The 15,309-nt window shown below is 34.9% G+C and overlaps 1 protein-coding gene across 1 annotated transcript; it reads left to right on the top strand.

The window, feature by feature from the left end:
• The first annotated feature begins 288 nt into the window (after positions 1 to 288).
• LOC125824272 (uncharacterized) lies at positions 289 to 11,803 on the top strand. The gene is made up of 20 exons (XM_049503620.1): positions 289 to 1,619; positions 2,365 to 2,568; positions 3,384 to 3,488; positions 3,584 to 3,649; positions 3,734 to 3,898; positions 4,148 to 4,222; positions 4,300 to 4,454; positions 6,144 to 6,279; positions 6,366 to 6,435; positions 6,542 to 6,669; positions 6,783 to 6,839; positions 7,929 to 8,114; positions 8,237 to 8,329; positions 8,435 to 8,520; positions 8,604 to 8,670; positions 8,760 to 8,826; positions 8,942 to 9,078; positions 9,971 to 10,062; positions 10,864 to 10,930; positions 11,223 to 11,803. The coding sequence occupies exons 1-20, from the start codon at positions 405 to 407 to the stop codon at positions 11,385 to 11,387; spliced, it is 3,336 nt and encodes a 1,111-aa protein (XP_049359577.1). The 5' UTR covers positions 289 to 404; the 3' UTR covers positions 11,388 to 11,803.
• Positions 11,804 to 15,309: the final 3,506 nt, after the last annotated feature.

The raw sequence follows: 15,309 nt of genomic DNA, 5'->3' as shown, positions 1-15,309 counted from the left end.
ATAAAATATAACCTAAAACGTTACTGTGAACTACGTTTATACTAATTTTGTAAATTGACTTTTATAATAGCTTACTTTGATAAAAAATTCGAGGGTAGGTATAAAAGTGAGGATTAGAAAAAATATATTTATGTAATAATACCTTTATATTTTCTTTTAATTAATTTAATGAATAAAAAATTTTAAAAACCCAAAACCCTCCCAATTCCCACTCTCTCCCTATTTCCGCGTAAGGAGTGCGGCAGTGTGTATTTCACGCCTCTATATATTCATAGCGACACACAATTCCCTGTGTAAGAGAAAACCCCAATTTCACAAAAACACAGCCACCTTCTCTTCTCTTCTCCTGCAGCCATCTTCTCTACAGCCATATCCACACATCCGCCTCTCTTTACTCATTCGCCATGGCTGCCGAGCAAGCTCAACTGGCTGCAATCCTTGGACCCGATTCAGCACCATTCGAAACCCTAATTTCACATCTCATGTCTGCTTCCAACGAGCAACGATCTCAAGCCGAGTCAATCTTCAATCTCATCAAGCAAAACGATCCTAATTCACTCGCTCTCAAGCTTGCTAATCTTCTATCCTCTTCACCTCACCACGAAGCCCGTGCCATGTCCACAATCCTCCTCAGAAAGTTGCTTACCAGAGATGACTCTTTCATCTGGCCGCGCCTCACCGAGTCTACTCAGTCAGGTATCAAATCAGTCCTTCTCCGATGTATTCAACACGAAGAATCAAAATCCATCATCAAGAAACTTTGCGACACTATTTCCGAACTTGCTTCTTCAATTCTCCCCGAAAACAATTGGCCTGAGTTGCTACCGTTTATGTTTCAGTGTGTTACTTCAGACGTACCTAAATTACAGGAATCTGCCTTCTTGATCTTTGCTTTATTAGCTCAATATGTTGGGGAGATGTTAGTTCCTTACATTAAGGACTTGCATACAGTGTTTATGCAGACATTGAATAACTCGCCTAATCCTGATGTGAGGATTGCGGGTTTAAGTGCTGTGATTAATTTTATTCAGTGTTTATCAAGCTCAAATGACAGGGATAGATTTCAGGATCTATTGCCTGCAATGATGAAGACCTTGACCGAGGCTTTGAATAGTGGACAAGAGGCAACTGCACAAGAAGCCTTGGAGTTGTTGATTGAATTGGCGGGTACTGAGCCTAGGTTTTTGAGGAGGCAGCTTGTCGATGTGGTGGGTGCAATGTTGCAAATAGCCGAGGCCGAGAGTTTAGAAGAGGGGACAAGACATTTGGCTATTGAATTTGTCATTACGTTAGCTGAGGCAAGGGAAAGGGCTCCTGGAATGATGAGGAAATTGCCGCAGTTTATCAGTAGGCTGTTTGCCATTTTGATGAAAATGTTGCTGGATATCGATGATGAACCTGTCTGGCATAGTGCTGAAGTTGAGCACGAAGATGCAGGGGAAACAAGTAACTACAGTGTTGGTCAGGAGTGTTTGGATCGTTTGTCCATTGCGTTGGGTGGCAGTACAATTGTTCCTGTTGCATCAGAGCAGTTGCCTCCTTACTTGGCTGCTCCCGAATGGCAAAAGCACCATGCTGCGCTCATTGCGCTTGCTCAGATTGCCGAAGGTTGCACAAAGGTACTAATGAATTTTCCATTTTTTTCTTTGTACTCTCTCGATTCAATTCAAGTTTATGTGAGAGTTTAGTTTGTTATGGAAAAATAGATTTTAAAATATAATTTTTAGCTGAATTCTGCAAATAGGCTGATGGGGATAATAAATCTTCCCACCTTGGATTACAAATGATGTTTATTCTTTTGTGTTACATCTTAAAGTGATAGAGGAAGAACACGCTAAAGTAAATATTAGTCTAGTAGTGTCAGTTAAATTTTGAGTAGTACAGTTAATATATGTATTGCTGAAATTGTAAAAGCTGTATATAAATTGAATTGTGTCAAACATTTTGGGATGTTCTATAATGGGCAGATGACACATAGATTAGGGTAGAGGGATTATTTATTGGGAGTGAATTTTGATGACTCTAGACTCTAGACTTGTCTATATTGAACGTTGTAGCAAAGATTTGGTGCTTATTGCCGATTCATTTATTACTTGTTTCTGTTATCACTGTTGACTCTTATCTCATTTATTATTTCTGCTCATTGACCATTTTGGTTAATTTTACGAGAATCAACTAGCTTAACTGGGTTATTGGACAAGTGTTGGCTTGTGAACTGCTCATTGGTGCCAATTAAGCAAGTATTTATTTATGAGTTGAAGACTCTTCACTCAGCCATCTGTTCAATTTAAGTCTTGTTTGTTTTGTTTTGTTTTGTTTGTTGATTTTAATCCCGCTGGTTTTCTTTTTTTTTTGCTGTAAAAGGTAATGATTAAGAATTTGGAGCAAGTCGTGAACATGGTTTTGAGCTGTTTCCAAGATCCTCATCCTCGAGTGAGATGGGCAGCTATTAACGCAATTGGCCAGTTGTCTACTGACTTGGGGCCTGATTTGCAAGTACAGTACCACAGCAGAGTACTGCCAGCATTGGCAACAGCTATGGATGATTTTCAAAATCCACGAGTACAGGTGTGTCATAATGGTTTGTGAACCCATTACAGATTCTATATCTTTGTCGAATGCCCCTCCTGAACAGCGCTGTAAGACGAGGCTTAATACGAGAGCAATAAGTGCATTAACTTTTTACATTAATGCTTTCATCCGTGTTGGATTATTTGTTCTTGATTGTTGCCATATAAAGAAAGAACACAATGGGAATAAATAAATCTAATAGATGACACCAATTAGTAGATAATGATATAGCTGTTTTTATTTGTTTTTTTCCCCCCTAAAAATTTCTGGTTCGCCACTTTTATGCCCTTGTACGGACAGAGTGATTCTTATAGACACCTCTAGTTTCTGGAGAACCCTTAGTTTGCCTTAAAAAGACAGGTTATTCAGTGATGAAATGAAACAGGTGTGAATGGAGAGAGCAGGCACTTAGTTTGCCTTAAAAAGACAGGTTATTCAGTGATGAAATGAAACAGGTGTGAATCGAGCAGAGCAGACACTTAGGTTGAACCCTACATTATTTGGATTGAGCTGCAACTGATTGTTTTCACCTGTGGAAAGAATGATAAATTGCCTTATTATTTTATATGCGACTATAGTTGATCAAATCTTTGGTGAAACCAAATGTTTTTAGCACCTGATTAATCATTGGTGATGGTGAATTTTCTTAACTACAAAAGTTCTCTTCTGCTTCTACTTTTCTGGGAACTTGTCGACACTTAACATATCATTATGCATTACTGTTGGTTATGGTGCTTTTGCATGTGATTGCTTGGTTTTGTTGTCAATGCAGCTAATTATGGGTTTCCCTTTTTCTTTTCCTTAATTCACAGGCACATGCTGCGTCAGCTGTCCTCAACTTCAGTGAGAACTGCACACCAGAAATTTTGACACCTTATTTGGATGGAATAGTTAGCAAACTACTTGTTCTTCTACAGGTAATCCACCCAAGATTATATGGTGTCATATCATTTACTGCTGGGCAAATGACACTCATGCTTTCTTTTGCTCTTTGCTATTGTCTGAAATGCAGAACGGAAAACAAATGGTGCAAGAAGGAGCATTAACTGCTTTGGCTTCGGTGGCTGATTCATCACAGGTATTAACTTGTTACACTTTTTCTGCTTCCATTTATTTCAACTTCCATTTTGGACTAGAATTGCTAATAAATTGCATTCAACAGGAGCACTTCCAGAAGTACTATGACGCTGTAATGCCATATTTGAAAACCATCCTGGTAAATGCGAATGATAAATCTAACCGCATGCTTCGAGCCAAAGCCATGGAGTGCATAAGCTTGGTTGGGATGGCTGTTGGAAAAGACAAATTCAGAGATGATGCTAAGCAGGTCAGCATGACAATACAGAACAATGTTGCGCAGTTTTAGTGAATAAGATTTTTATTTCACTTTTAATACCCATTAGAAATAACGGACCTTCATTAATATATTCCACTCTGATCAGTTCAATTTTTATCACATTGCTTACACTTTTTTTTTTCATGAAGTAAAGTTTATTGATGTATGCCAGCTAAAGCTGAAGTACAGTACACCAAGAAAGAGTTTCTGCTTACAGTTAAACCTTTATTGCCTTAACAGGTTATGGAAGTGCTTATGTCACTACAAGGATCACAAATGGAGACTGATGACCCTACTACTAGTTATATGTTGCAGGTTTGGGTGCATTTCTTGATTCCGCACACAGAATTTATCTCAACACTGTCATCACTATATTCTTGATATCATTGTAGGCATGGGCCAGGCTTTGCAAGTGCTTGGGACAGGATTTCCTGCCTTACATGAGTGTAGTCATGCCTCCTTTACTTCTGTCTGCTCAACTAAAGCCTGATGTGACCATATCATCCGCAGATTCAGACAATGAACTTGATGACTCAGATGATGACAGGTAAGATTTTCTCACTGAAGTTTGCCTTCTACCTTTAATTATGAAGTTCCTCTCAGCTGGTGTTATTTGTCATTTTGAATTTTTATATTCTAGAGTTGGGTAAAAATTATGAAATTGGTGAAACATTTGGCACAGCTTTCAAGAAGAGAAAAACCTACTATTGTTTTTCCATGCCAGTTAAATTTGGCTAAATACGTAGATATCCCCTTAAACTTGCATGGAATGTCATTTAGACACCTTAACTTTAGCTGTGACCACACTGATAATGTGTCAATGGCCAATGAAATAAAGAACATGTCATTAAAAAACATGTCATCCCATAAAATATCTCATTTGAAAAAAAATATATGTCCATCCCCTCACCCCCATTCGCTTCATCTTCTTCATCCTAAAATAGAACACTTCCCTTAGTCATCAGCCTTCAGAAATAGCAGCAACTTGGTGTCACAAGTTATGGAGCATTTACCAACAGTACCATCAAGAAAAAATGCAAGGCAACAACTACAGATCCAACACCAAGGTACTCCTTTTTGCTGTCCAGCATAGAAATTTAAAACAAACCAAGGAGCATTGCTCTAATCTAGATGATTAAGAAACATGGACGAATTGGACAAGCTGAAATGACTTAATCACTGGGCGAACATTGGACAAGGAGGAACCTAAATATGCAAAATGGTAAGCAAGAAAATGGAATATAGTCTGCTGGGTCCAATCCCAGATAATCCAAATCAAGGCAACAACTGCAGATGAGTTTCTTCTTAGTTCTCCACCATATGATACATATTTATTTAGTAAAAAACAATTTTTTTGGGGTGGCTGGTTTACACTATGCTCTTTCACACTATTAATTACTTACCTGATAAGGACGAATTATCAGTAGTTGGAAAAAAAGGAAGAGGCTAAAATCAGAAACAAAAAGAAGATACTTGAAAAGCATTGCTAAAGGCTCCAGAAGACTCTGAGTTGAATACTGTAGTTGTTGGGACAAAAACATCAAATAATGGCAAGAGTGGGAGAATTAGGAATTTTCATCTTCTTAAGAAGAGAATGAGAAATTTATTAGCTGAATAAGAGGTGTGAAGCTATAGTTACCCTTATCTAAAAAAAAAAGAGGTGTGAAGCTATAGTTACCCTTATCTAAAAAAAAAAGAGGTGTGAAGCTATGTCTACACTCAAAACTGAGTATGATACACATGGTTTGCCACATCAGCATTTTGTATCCGAGGGACAATTCTCTTAACTAAAGTTGTTCAACTGGTCGTGGCTGAAGATAAGGTGTCTAAATGATAATCATGCTAAGTTTGAATGGCTATCTATGTATTTGGCCTAAATAGTTTGTATACATGTAGATCTTGTCCACATGGTCAGTCCCATGGTTAGTGTGGTATGTGTTGTGTCCATTCACATTGGTTTGTGGAAAACAAAGGGCACATGCCAAACCGGCATGTGCTTGTGTTGCATTTTGGATCAAACCGTCAATGTTTCTTATACAGTTTAGATAAGAGGGCAACTTCATTCTTACATTCAGAAGTTCTGACATGGAACAACTTTAACTGTATATTGTAAATGTCTATGACCTATTCCTTTTCTTTTTTTTTATGGTATGAATTGTATGGGCTACATAGTTGTGGTTATTGGTTATTCTATTGGAGTTTCTGGCATATCTTATTTAAGATTCATGTTTTGCAGCATGGAGACCATAACTCTTGGAGATAAAAGGATAGGCATCAAAACAAGCGTCTTAGAAGAGAAGGCTACAGCTTGTAATATGCTATGCTGCTATGCCGATGAACTGAAGGAAGGTTTCTATCCATGGATTGATCAGGTTTGGCATTTACAATCACTCACATATTCTTCAATACATGTTGAGTTAAATTGCATTTAACAAGGGATATTAATGCATTAAAATAGGTTGCTCCAACGTTAGTTCCACTTCTCAAATTCTATTTCCACGAAGAAGTCAGGAAAGCAGCCGTGTCTGGTGAGATTTCTTAGTTTTCTATACATTTCTTTGGGTTTCTTTAGTTCTTCAATTATTGATATTTTTCAGGAGAAGACTGATATTTTATTTTGTATTGGCTTTATAGCAATGCCAGAGCTGTTACGTTCTGCTAAACTGGCTGTAGAGAAAGGGATTGCTCAGGGCCGAAATGAGACCTATGTCAAGCAATTATCAGACTACATCATTCCAGCTTTGGTTGAAGCATTGCATAAGGTTGACCTCTCTAGTTATTTGTTGTCATGGTGTTCTTTCTTCTGTAGAAAGTTATTATTGTACATGTGTTGGGATTGAAAGTTCCCTGACATTTTGGTTGCTATCTTGTGCAGGAGCCTGATACAGAAATCTGTGCAAGTATGTTGGATGCATTGAATGAGTGTGTTCAGGTTGGTTAATCTTATAAGATTGTTGATTTCTTTTGATGCGTTAACCGTTATAAGCTTGATTTATAAAACTATATTTCTTTTTAAGTGATCAGTATGATGAAAAAGTCAGCCTCTGCAGCATTTGTTCTCATTGTGGTTGTTCTATGGCCATTTTTGTTTACTGTTTGTAGTCATTTAAAATCTTTCTGTTGGCTTGATTACATGTACCTAATGAATAACGGTTCACATGGGAAATTAAATATTCATTTGTATGCAATAGTACTGCAACATGCATGATCAATTATCTTGTTAAAATATATTTTATGCATGGACTGGTGCACATTCTAATCTACAGAAGACCTTGATAGAGAACTTAGTGCAGGCAGCAAATGTGACTCGCAGTTCTTTCAACTTGATATTAGATTGATGGAAAAAAGCGGCTTTATATCGTAAAGCCTCTCTGCCCTCACCCCCACCCCCAATGTCCCGTTTCCAAATGAAAAGCAAATCTAGACAGTTCACTTGCCATTGAGGCTATGGTGTTTGAATGTTTCATTAGGTTCCATTTATCAAATTATACTGTCACATTGGTTTAGTCAAAGCTAGAAGCGGAGTATTGAGGTGCATGCTAGCTGGCCCTCGAGATCAACAAGAACAACTGCTACTATGTCGTAGTCCCAATCACAGTCCCAATCAAGTTGTGATTGGCTATATGAATCCCCTCTTCTTCATTTAAGCTCATTTCATATCATTATCATACTAAACAAGTGCAAAATAAGTTAGATATCATTATATAATGGTGGCCTGGCCACCACCATTTAAAAAACAGCTAGAAATGGTTCTCTGTAGCTTAACAATTATTCAGAGAAGTAATAATGTGCTTGAAAAATTCATCAACTATTGAAGAGAAGTGGATTGCAGACTATCAAGACATGAGAACTAGGAGACCCAGAGCATGAATTCCAGAAGTAATGACTAGAAACCTGTGAAATGATTTTTGAACTTGCACAAGGACTGAATGCATCTTGAAATATATGATTCTTTCAGTATTCCATGTGGGACATAAGATGTTTAATCTTACTAAGAATCTTGCTCTGCTGTTTTTACAAGATCTCTGGACCACTCCTGGATGAAGGTCAGGTCCGAAGCATTGTGGATGAGATAAAACAGGTTATCACAGCCAGTTCAAGTAGAAAACGAGAACGTGCAGAGAGGGCTAAAGCTGAAGACTTCGATGCAGAGGAAAGTGAGTTGCTCAAGGAGGAAAATGAGCAAGAAGAAGAAGTTTTTGACCAAGTATGTTTAGCATAAGATTAAGTTCATAGATGAGTTGAAGTGGTGTATCTTGATAAAAATCTCAAATGCTGGAATCTATTATATGTCTAGACTTCTCGAATCTCATTGTCTCTTTTGATCAGGTTGGTGAAATATTGGGCACATTGATTAAGACGTTCAAGGCAGTCTTCTTGCCATTCTTTGATGAACTGTCATCTTATCTAATGCCTATGTGGGTAAGGATCACCTCATGTAATTTGATACAACTCTCATCTTGTATGCTGTTTGCATTTCGTTGAATAACTCTATTTTAACTTGATCTTTTTCCCACATCCATCAAGGGCAAGGATAAAACAGCTGAAGAAAGGAGAATTGCAATTTGTATTTTTGATGACATTGCTGAGCAGTGCCGTGAAGCAGCTCTTAAGTAAGTCTATTTATTTGGCTTCATCTCAACCGAGCTGCCAGTATTCAAGTATTAATTTGGCTGTTTTTACCTGTGCAAAATAGGTATTATGACACATATCTTCCTTTCCTTTTGGAAGCATGCAATGACGAAAGCCCAGATGTCCGGCAGGTTTGTATATGTTTAATGGTTGTAGCATTTTCCAGACAAGTTGCACGTGCTGTTAGATTTATCTGAAATCCGAATAATGGTTTGTTCAGGCTGCTGTTTATGGACTTGGGGTATGTGCAGAATATGGGGGTTCTGTTATCAAACCTCTTGTTGGAGGTATAATATAGTTGACCATGGTGTTTAAACTATTCCTTTCTCACTATTTACCCAGATTTTCGATGGGGGTATTGTGTTCTTATCTCAATTTCATTTTATGACCCTAATTATTCAGAGGCTCTTTCAAGGCTCAACGTAGTTATAGGGCATCCCAATGCTCTTCAACCCGAGAATGTTATGGCATATGATAATGCTGTTTCAGCACTGGGGAAGATATGTCAGTTTCATCGCGATAGTATTGACTCAGCCCAGGTATATTCTTCCACACCGAGCTTCTTTTTTGTGAGATTTGCTTGTATGGTCATAACTGTGATATGTGTTCGATGGAGTACTCAACTTACAGTGCTTGCTTCAAATCATAAAGAGTATAACCATTTCTTTTGTGATTTTCTCAAGTGCTTGTAACTCCTACCTTTATTTATCATCATACAAAGATGGAGTTACTATACTGAATAATAACTATTGGACGGGCTGTAAAACATTTTCATTAAAACTCATATTGTTTCCCTTTTATATTGGAGTTGTGGAAGCAAATCTAGATCAATCATCAGTTTATCTTTGAATCTCTTTGGTCTTTAGCTTCTGTACTTTCCTGAGTATAAGTGCGCTTGCTTTTTTTAAGTCTGTCCTAGATTGTGCATCTGCTCGCATGTCAAAATTTATCTAACATATGTAGCCTTTGCACGTAGAGACTAGCTTTCTTCACCTCCATAACCAGAAAAGAAGGTGTCACAGCAAATATATCAGCAAAAATCTCCTAATTTTCCTTTCCTCCCACTCTCTTCCCCCTGCAATCTAACATTATAACACTCCTCCTTTAGCTGAATTTTGATGTTTTAACCACTTCCTTGAGCTTCGAAATCACACTGCTTGCTGGCTTTGTTGTTGCGAATCTCAACTGTACCTTCTCCATCTTCTTCTTTTCCTCGAACAACGGAGATAAATCGAACCCCTCTGATAAACAAATGATATGAAAAGTTTTTGAAGATTTGATGTTTTTCACCTTTCCTACACAATCTTCATCTATAACATGAGCAAATTCTTCGTCCTTCTTAGTTCTTGAAGTCCTTGGCACAGACTTCATGAACCAATTAAGTACCCTGTTATAATTGTTCAAAGTTCTTATTTTTATGACTTTTGTCAGGTTGTTCCGGCTTGGTTGAATTGCCTGCCTATAAAAGGTGACCTGATCGAGGCCAAGGTTGTTCATGATCAACTCTGTTCAATGGTTGAAAGGTATTATATGAGTTTTCTCTTTATTCTTTGGCCTTTTCTCTTGCCTTAGAGATGGTGGAAAGATCTGGATAGAGATCAACCTCTGTTTTTCAAATTTTTATGAACAAGCCATGCATTTTCCAGCTAATGTTTTGGGTCTGTCAAACAGTATATTGTCCAACTTATTTTCAGCAATTTTCTGTTATGACTTTTGGCTTATTTTTGTCATTTTAATGTGCTTATAAGTTATAAGCACTTTTTGAATCTACCCAAACACTCCAAAAGTGCTTAAAATCTATTGACTTGAAGGCACTTAAAATAAGCCAATCCAAACGGCCACCTAGGCGGTTTATAGCGGTCCCAATGGAGCTATGTGAATTGTGATCATAGCAGAAAACGGGCACTTAGTCGGTTTATAACAGTTTGGTTGATCATATCTGCGATCAAGTTTGATTATGCAATGACAACAACTGCACCTTAATCCCAAAGCTAGACGGATTCAGTTATGTGAATCCCAAGCTATTTCTTTCCAATATTTAGAAGGAGCCTGATATACCTTCTAATAAAGTGTGATTTTGTCATCAACCCAGTTTATGTAATAGTTGAATGTTTCTTTGATCTTACTTCTAATAAAGTGTGATTTTTGTCACTAACCCAGTGTATATAACAGTTGAATATTTCTTTGATCTATGGGTGGTTGATCTGAGTCATCTTGACATGTTTTGACATTCACCAATCTGCATTAATTCAAACTTGCTGACATATATGATGTGTTAATACCTTATCTAGTCTTTACATATTACCATATTGTTCTGCTTGCAGGTCAGATGTAGAACTTCTGGGTCCTAACAATCAGTACCTTCCAAAAATTGTATCAGTTTTTGCTGAGGTGAGTTATTAAAGCTTCTTGTATAGGTCAAGTATCTTTGGTAAAATAAGGTAGCAGTCTTAAACCAGATTCCCCATGTTGAACCAGTGGTTGGATTGAAATTTCAAGTTGTGGTTCCTGCTCCCTGATCTCTTTATTTAGGGGCTCCAGTGAAATGCTTTTCTTCTCTTTTTCTTTTTGGGGTTCGTTTTCCCCCTCAAGTAGCATGATTGTCCTTTTGAATTTCACTTGATCATATTGATTTTCATGTAACCGCTGCCATTGTGTAAATGCGTCTATGCTTGTTCTGTAGGTTCTATGTACTGGTAAGGACCTTGCTACTGAGCAAACAGCCAGTAGGATGATTAATCTGCTGAGGCAGCTTCAGCAAACATTACCACCAGCCACTCTGGCCTCAACATGGTCTTCCTTGCAGCCTCAGCAGCAGATAGCACTGCAATCCATTCTATCATCATAGGTGTTTTGGATCATGACAATCTCCAATGCAATGGAAGTTGCTAAGCTGAAGCTTCGTGGGTTTCAAATATTTGATTATTAATTCTTTCTTGCAAACATTATTCATTTGGGCTTTTGAGGTCATGCATCAGCCTGCTGTCACTTTGGTTGAAGGAGTGTGAGCAAAGGCGGGAAACCCTTTCCTCTTTTTGTAGAGTGTGTATATTAAAAGTGTTGCATTTGAGTCCTCCTTCAGTAAGGATAGGACTGTTGGTGATCACGGTTTGCTGAGTTTTTTTTTGTCATCAAATGAGTTTTAAGCTCAAGGGTCGTCAGGGAGACACTCTTGTCACAGTTTTGGTCCAGTCATATTGGAATTCTTTACATTGTGGGATGGTACAAGGATTAAATTATAAATGGTGATTATTTGTTGCTTTGGTTGTGATCTTTTCTTGCCTTAGGTCTTGGTATCTTGTTTGGGATTTACTGCTGAATTTGTAAGTTTGATCCAAGCTGTGGACAATTTACTAGTTGCAGTGGCTACTAACGCTACGCAACACAGCAGCAGAACTGCAGAAGCTTTCTGCCTTTCTCTACTGTCTCTATTAATTAGTGTATTCATCCGTGCTTCTCTGGATAATAAGAAGTTAAAATATTAATCTTTAGAATTTTTTTAATTTTTTTTGTAGGAAGAATGTTAAATGTGAACAACTTGTTTCAATCAGTACAAAATTCTCTAATCAGGCTTTAGTTTATTAACACGTGTTAATGACATATATATGTCCCAAGTTATAATTGTAACATGCAATTAGGAGGTTGATATTGGTAAATTATAAAAAAATTCAGAAATAAATAGTATACTAGGAGATATTATTACTTTATAATAATAAAAAGAAAAAGGAAAAAAAGAGATAAATAGCATTCTTGATCTAACCTTAAAAGCATGAACTCGTTAAATTACTATTATATTCCTAATTTCGTTGTGATTGGTTGTGACTTTTTTCAAAGAGTTGTGATTTTTGGATGAGTTATGACTTTTCAAAAGAGTTGTGCCTTTGCCAAAGAGTTGTGATTTTTTCAAAGAGTTATGACTTTTTCAATAAGTTGTGACTATTCGAAAGGGTTGTGACTTCTTGGAAAGGTCATGACTTTTCAGATAAGACACAAAAAATACTTGTTCATACTACCCTTTGTTGACTATAAATAGAGAGGTTTCCTCTCATTTTTCAACCATAATTTTTTTAATCTCCTTCTTGCATTTTAAAAAAATTTCGTGTAATTTATTGTCGTTGAGTGAGTGCGAAGTTTAGCGGAATATGAGGTACCACTATTTTGATGAAGTAATTTTTCTATCCTAAGAGGGTATATTCCTTAACCTCGAGTACTTGCGGAAAATAATTATGATGATATAATAATTATTTTTTTTGCTTAGTATATACATTAGTATGTAATGTTTCAATATATGAAGTTAACATGATGTAGTCTAAATTGATTTGTTTAGTTAACAATTTCTCTTGTGATGTAGATACATGATTCTGAATATCTTTTTTAAAGAATTATTAAACTTCTCAAAAGTTAGAGAATTGTCACAATTTGTTTTTTTGATGCTCAAGACAAAAGAATGACATTATTTATCAATGTTACTTATGTAATTTAGATTGTCAGGAAGTTTGCTTCAAAATAGTTATTACTATATAAACATTGCCCTTTTGTTTTACCGATTTACCATTTCTTAATATTTAAGTATTTTCGACGAAGAAAAGTTTATATGACTTGTAATAACGCCAGTTGAAGTTTGTATTAGTATAATTTTTATTGTTATTAAACTTCTCAAGAGTTAGAGAATTGTCACAATTTGTTTTTTGATGCTCAAGACAAAAAAATGACTTTATTTATCAATGCTACTTATGTAATTTAAATTGTCAGGAAGTTTTCTTCAAAATAGTTATTAATATATAAACATTGCCCTTTTATTTTACTAATTTACCATTTCTTAATATTTAAGTATTTTCGACGAAGATAAGTTTATATGACTTGTAATAACGCCAATTGAAGTTTGTATTAGTTTAATTTTTATTGTAGTCTAAATTCATTTGTTTTTGTTAACAATTTCTCTTGTGATGTAGATAGATGCTTCTGAATATCTTTTTTCAAAATTATTAAACTTCTCAAGAGTTAGAAAATTATCACGATTTATTTTTTTGATGCCCAAGACAAAAGAATGAATTTATTTATCAATGTTACTTATGTGATTTAGATTGTCAGGATGTTTGGTTCAAAATAGCTATTACTATATAAACATTATCCTTTTGTTTTATAGATTTACTATTTTTTAATATTTCAGTATTTTCAACGAAGAAAAGTTCATATGACTTGTAATAACACCAGTGAAAGTTTGTATTAGTTTAATTTTTATTGTAGTCTAAATTCATTCTCTTGTGATGTAGATATATTTTTCTGAATATCTTTGTCCAAAATTATTAAACTTCTCAAGAGTTAGAGAATTATCACGATTTGCTTTTTTGATGCTCAAGACAAAAGAATGACTTTATTTATCAATGTTATTTATGTGATTTAGATTGCCAGGAAGTTTGCTTTAAAATTGTTTTTTTTATCAGAACTTTAAAATTGTTATTACTATGTAAACATTGCCCTTTTGTATTACTATCTTACTATTTCGTAATAATTCAATATTTTCGACGAAGAAAGTTCATATAACTTCTAATAACGCCAGTGGAAGGCTATATTAGTTTAATTTTTAATATTTATTTAATAGCTAATTTTTATGAGATATATATATTCATTAATGCAAATATATATATGATTAAATTGGGACAAGGTGAAGAAAAAGGTGGTGTTACCTATGAATGTTTTCTCCAAATTTTGTCTCTATAATTTGCTAATCTTACCCCCATCCATTGAGTAATTCATAATATTAAAACAATTGCAGGGAAGATTGATGAAGATGATAAATGTTCAAAGCAACGTGGTGCTTCCCATGTTATTTCAGAAAAAAAGACTTGTTCTACTATTATCATTTTGTATACTATTTTTTCTGATTTTATTTCACAATGTCTTTGATATTATATTGTTTGTTTTGTTTGAAAATAAAGTCACAATTGTATTATCAAGTTAACAAAATCTTCTAACTTAAAAATATGTTATTTTAAAATTTTCCGAGTTTTTTTTTTAAAAAAAAACTCACAATAAATGTGAAATATGTAAATATATTTGAATCATTTAAAATTTATCATTAACAAAATAAATCTTATATTCAGTAATATGGAATAAACATTTTCATTTTGTTCCTACACTGAATTAAAATCTAATATTTATAATAAAAAAGTAACATTAATTAAAAGTCATATTCATTTATGTAAGTACAAAATTTATTATAAATTCATTTATGGCACGTTAATTCTTTAGTTATAACATATAAATTCTCTTAGTTGTTACTAATTATTGCGAATGTTATTCGCACTCTTTTACATTCTTTAGTTATAATATTATGAATTTTCATAGTTATTACATTAATTATTTCTATCTTTCATCTTTCCTTATATTAACTTTTGACCAATAATTTTTCATATTATTATACCGCCCCTATATATGTGATAACACGGTGTTGTTATTCTTCCTTGGAGAAATCATGCTTGGTTGAATAAGTTGAAAATTGTTTACAAGTATATGAACTATATCTTTGTTGGGTGTAAGATAAACATGTGATAATATATATGATTTCATAGATAGAATATATTCTTTAATTTTAATTTTGGTTTTTTTTGGTAAATTTTTTTTTTTCTTTCTCAGTTAACTATGGACAGTTAGATAACTATCTTTGATTTATGTACACAGACACTCAAAAAGTCAAATATGAGATGCAACAAAACGAGCATCTATTATGTTATAACTTATAAAATAAAAATTAATATACAAAAATAGTT

The sequence above is a fragment of the Solanum verrucosum genome, unplaced genomic scaffold, assembly GCF_900185275.1.
Source record: "Solanum verrucosum unplaced genomic scaffold, falcon-dt-bn FXZP01000068.1, whole genome shotgun sequence".
NCBI lineage: Eukaryota > Viridiplantae > Streptophyta > Magnoliopsida > Solanales > Solanaceae > Solanum > Solanum verrucosum.
Note: the sequence above shows the minus strand (reverse complement) of the source record. Positions and strands in the feature narration are given on the sequence as shown.

Coding starts and splice junctions, on each gene's coding strand:
- LOC125824272 (XM_049503620.1), top strand. CDS start 405: ATGGCTGCCGAGCAAGCTCAACTGGCTGCAATCCTTGGACCCGATTCA. Junction 8,115..8,236: donor AAGAAGAAGTTTTTGACCAA/GTATGTTTAGCA, acceptor TCTTTTGATCAG/GTTGGTGAAATATTGGGCAC. Junction 8,521..8,603: donor TGCCGTGAAGCAGCTCTTAA/GTAAGTCTATTT, acceptor TGTGCAAAATAG/GTATTATGACACATATCTTC.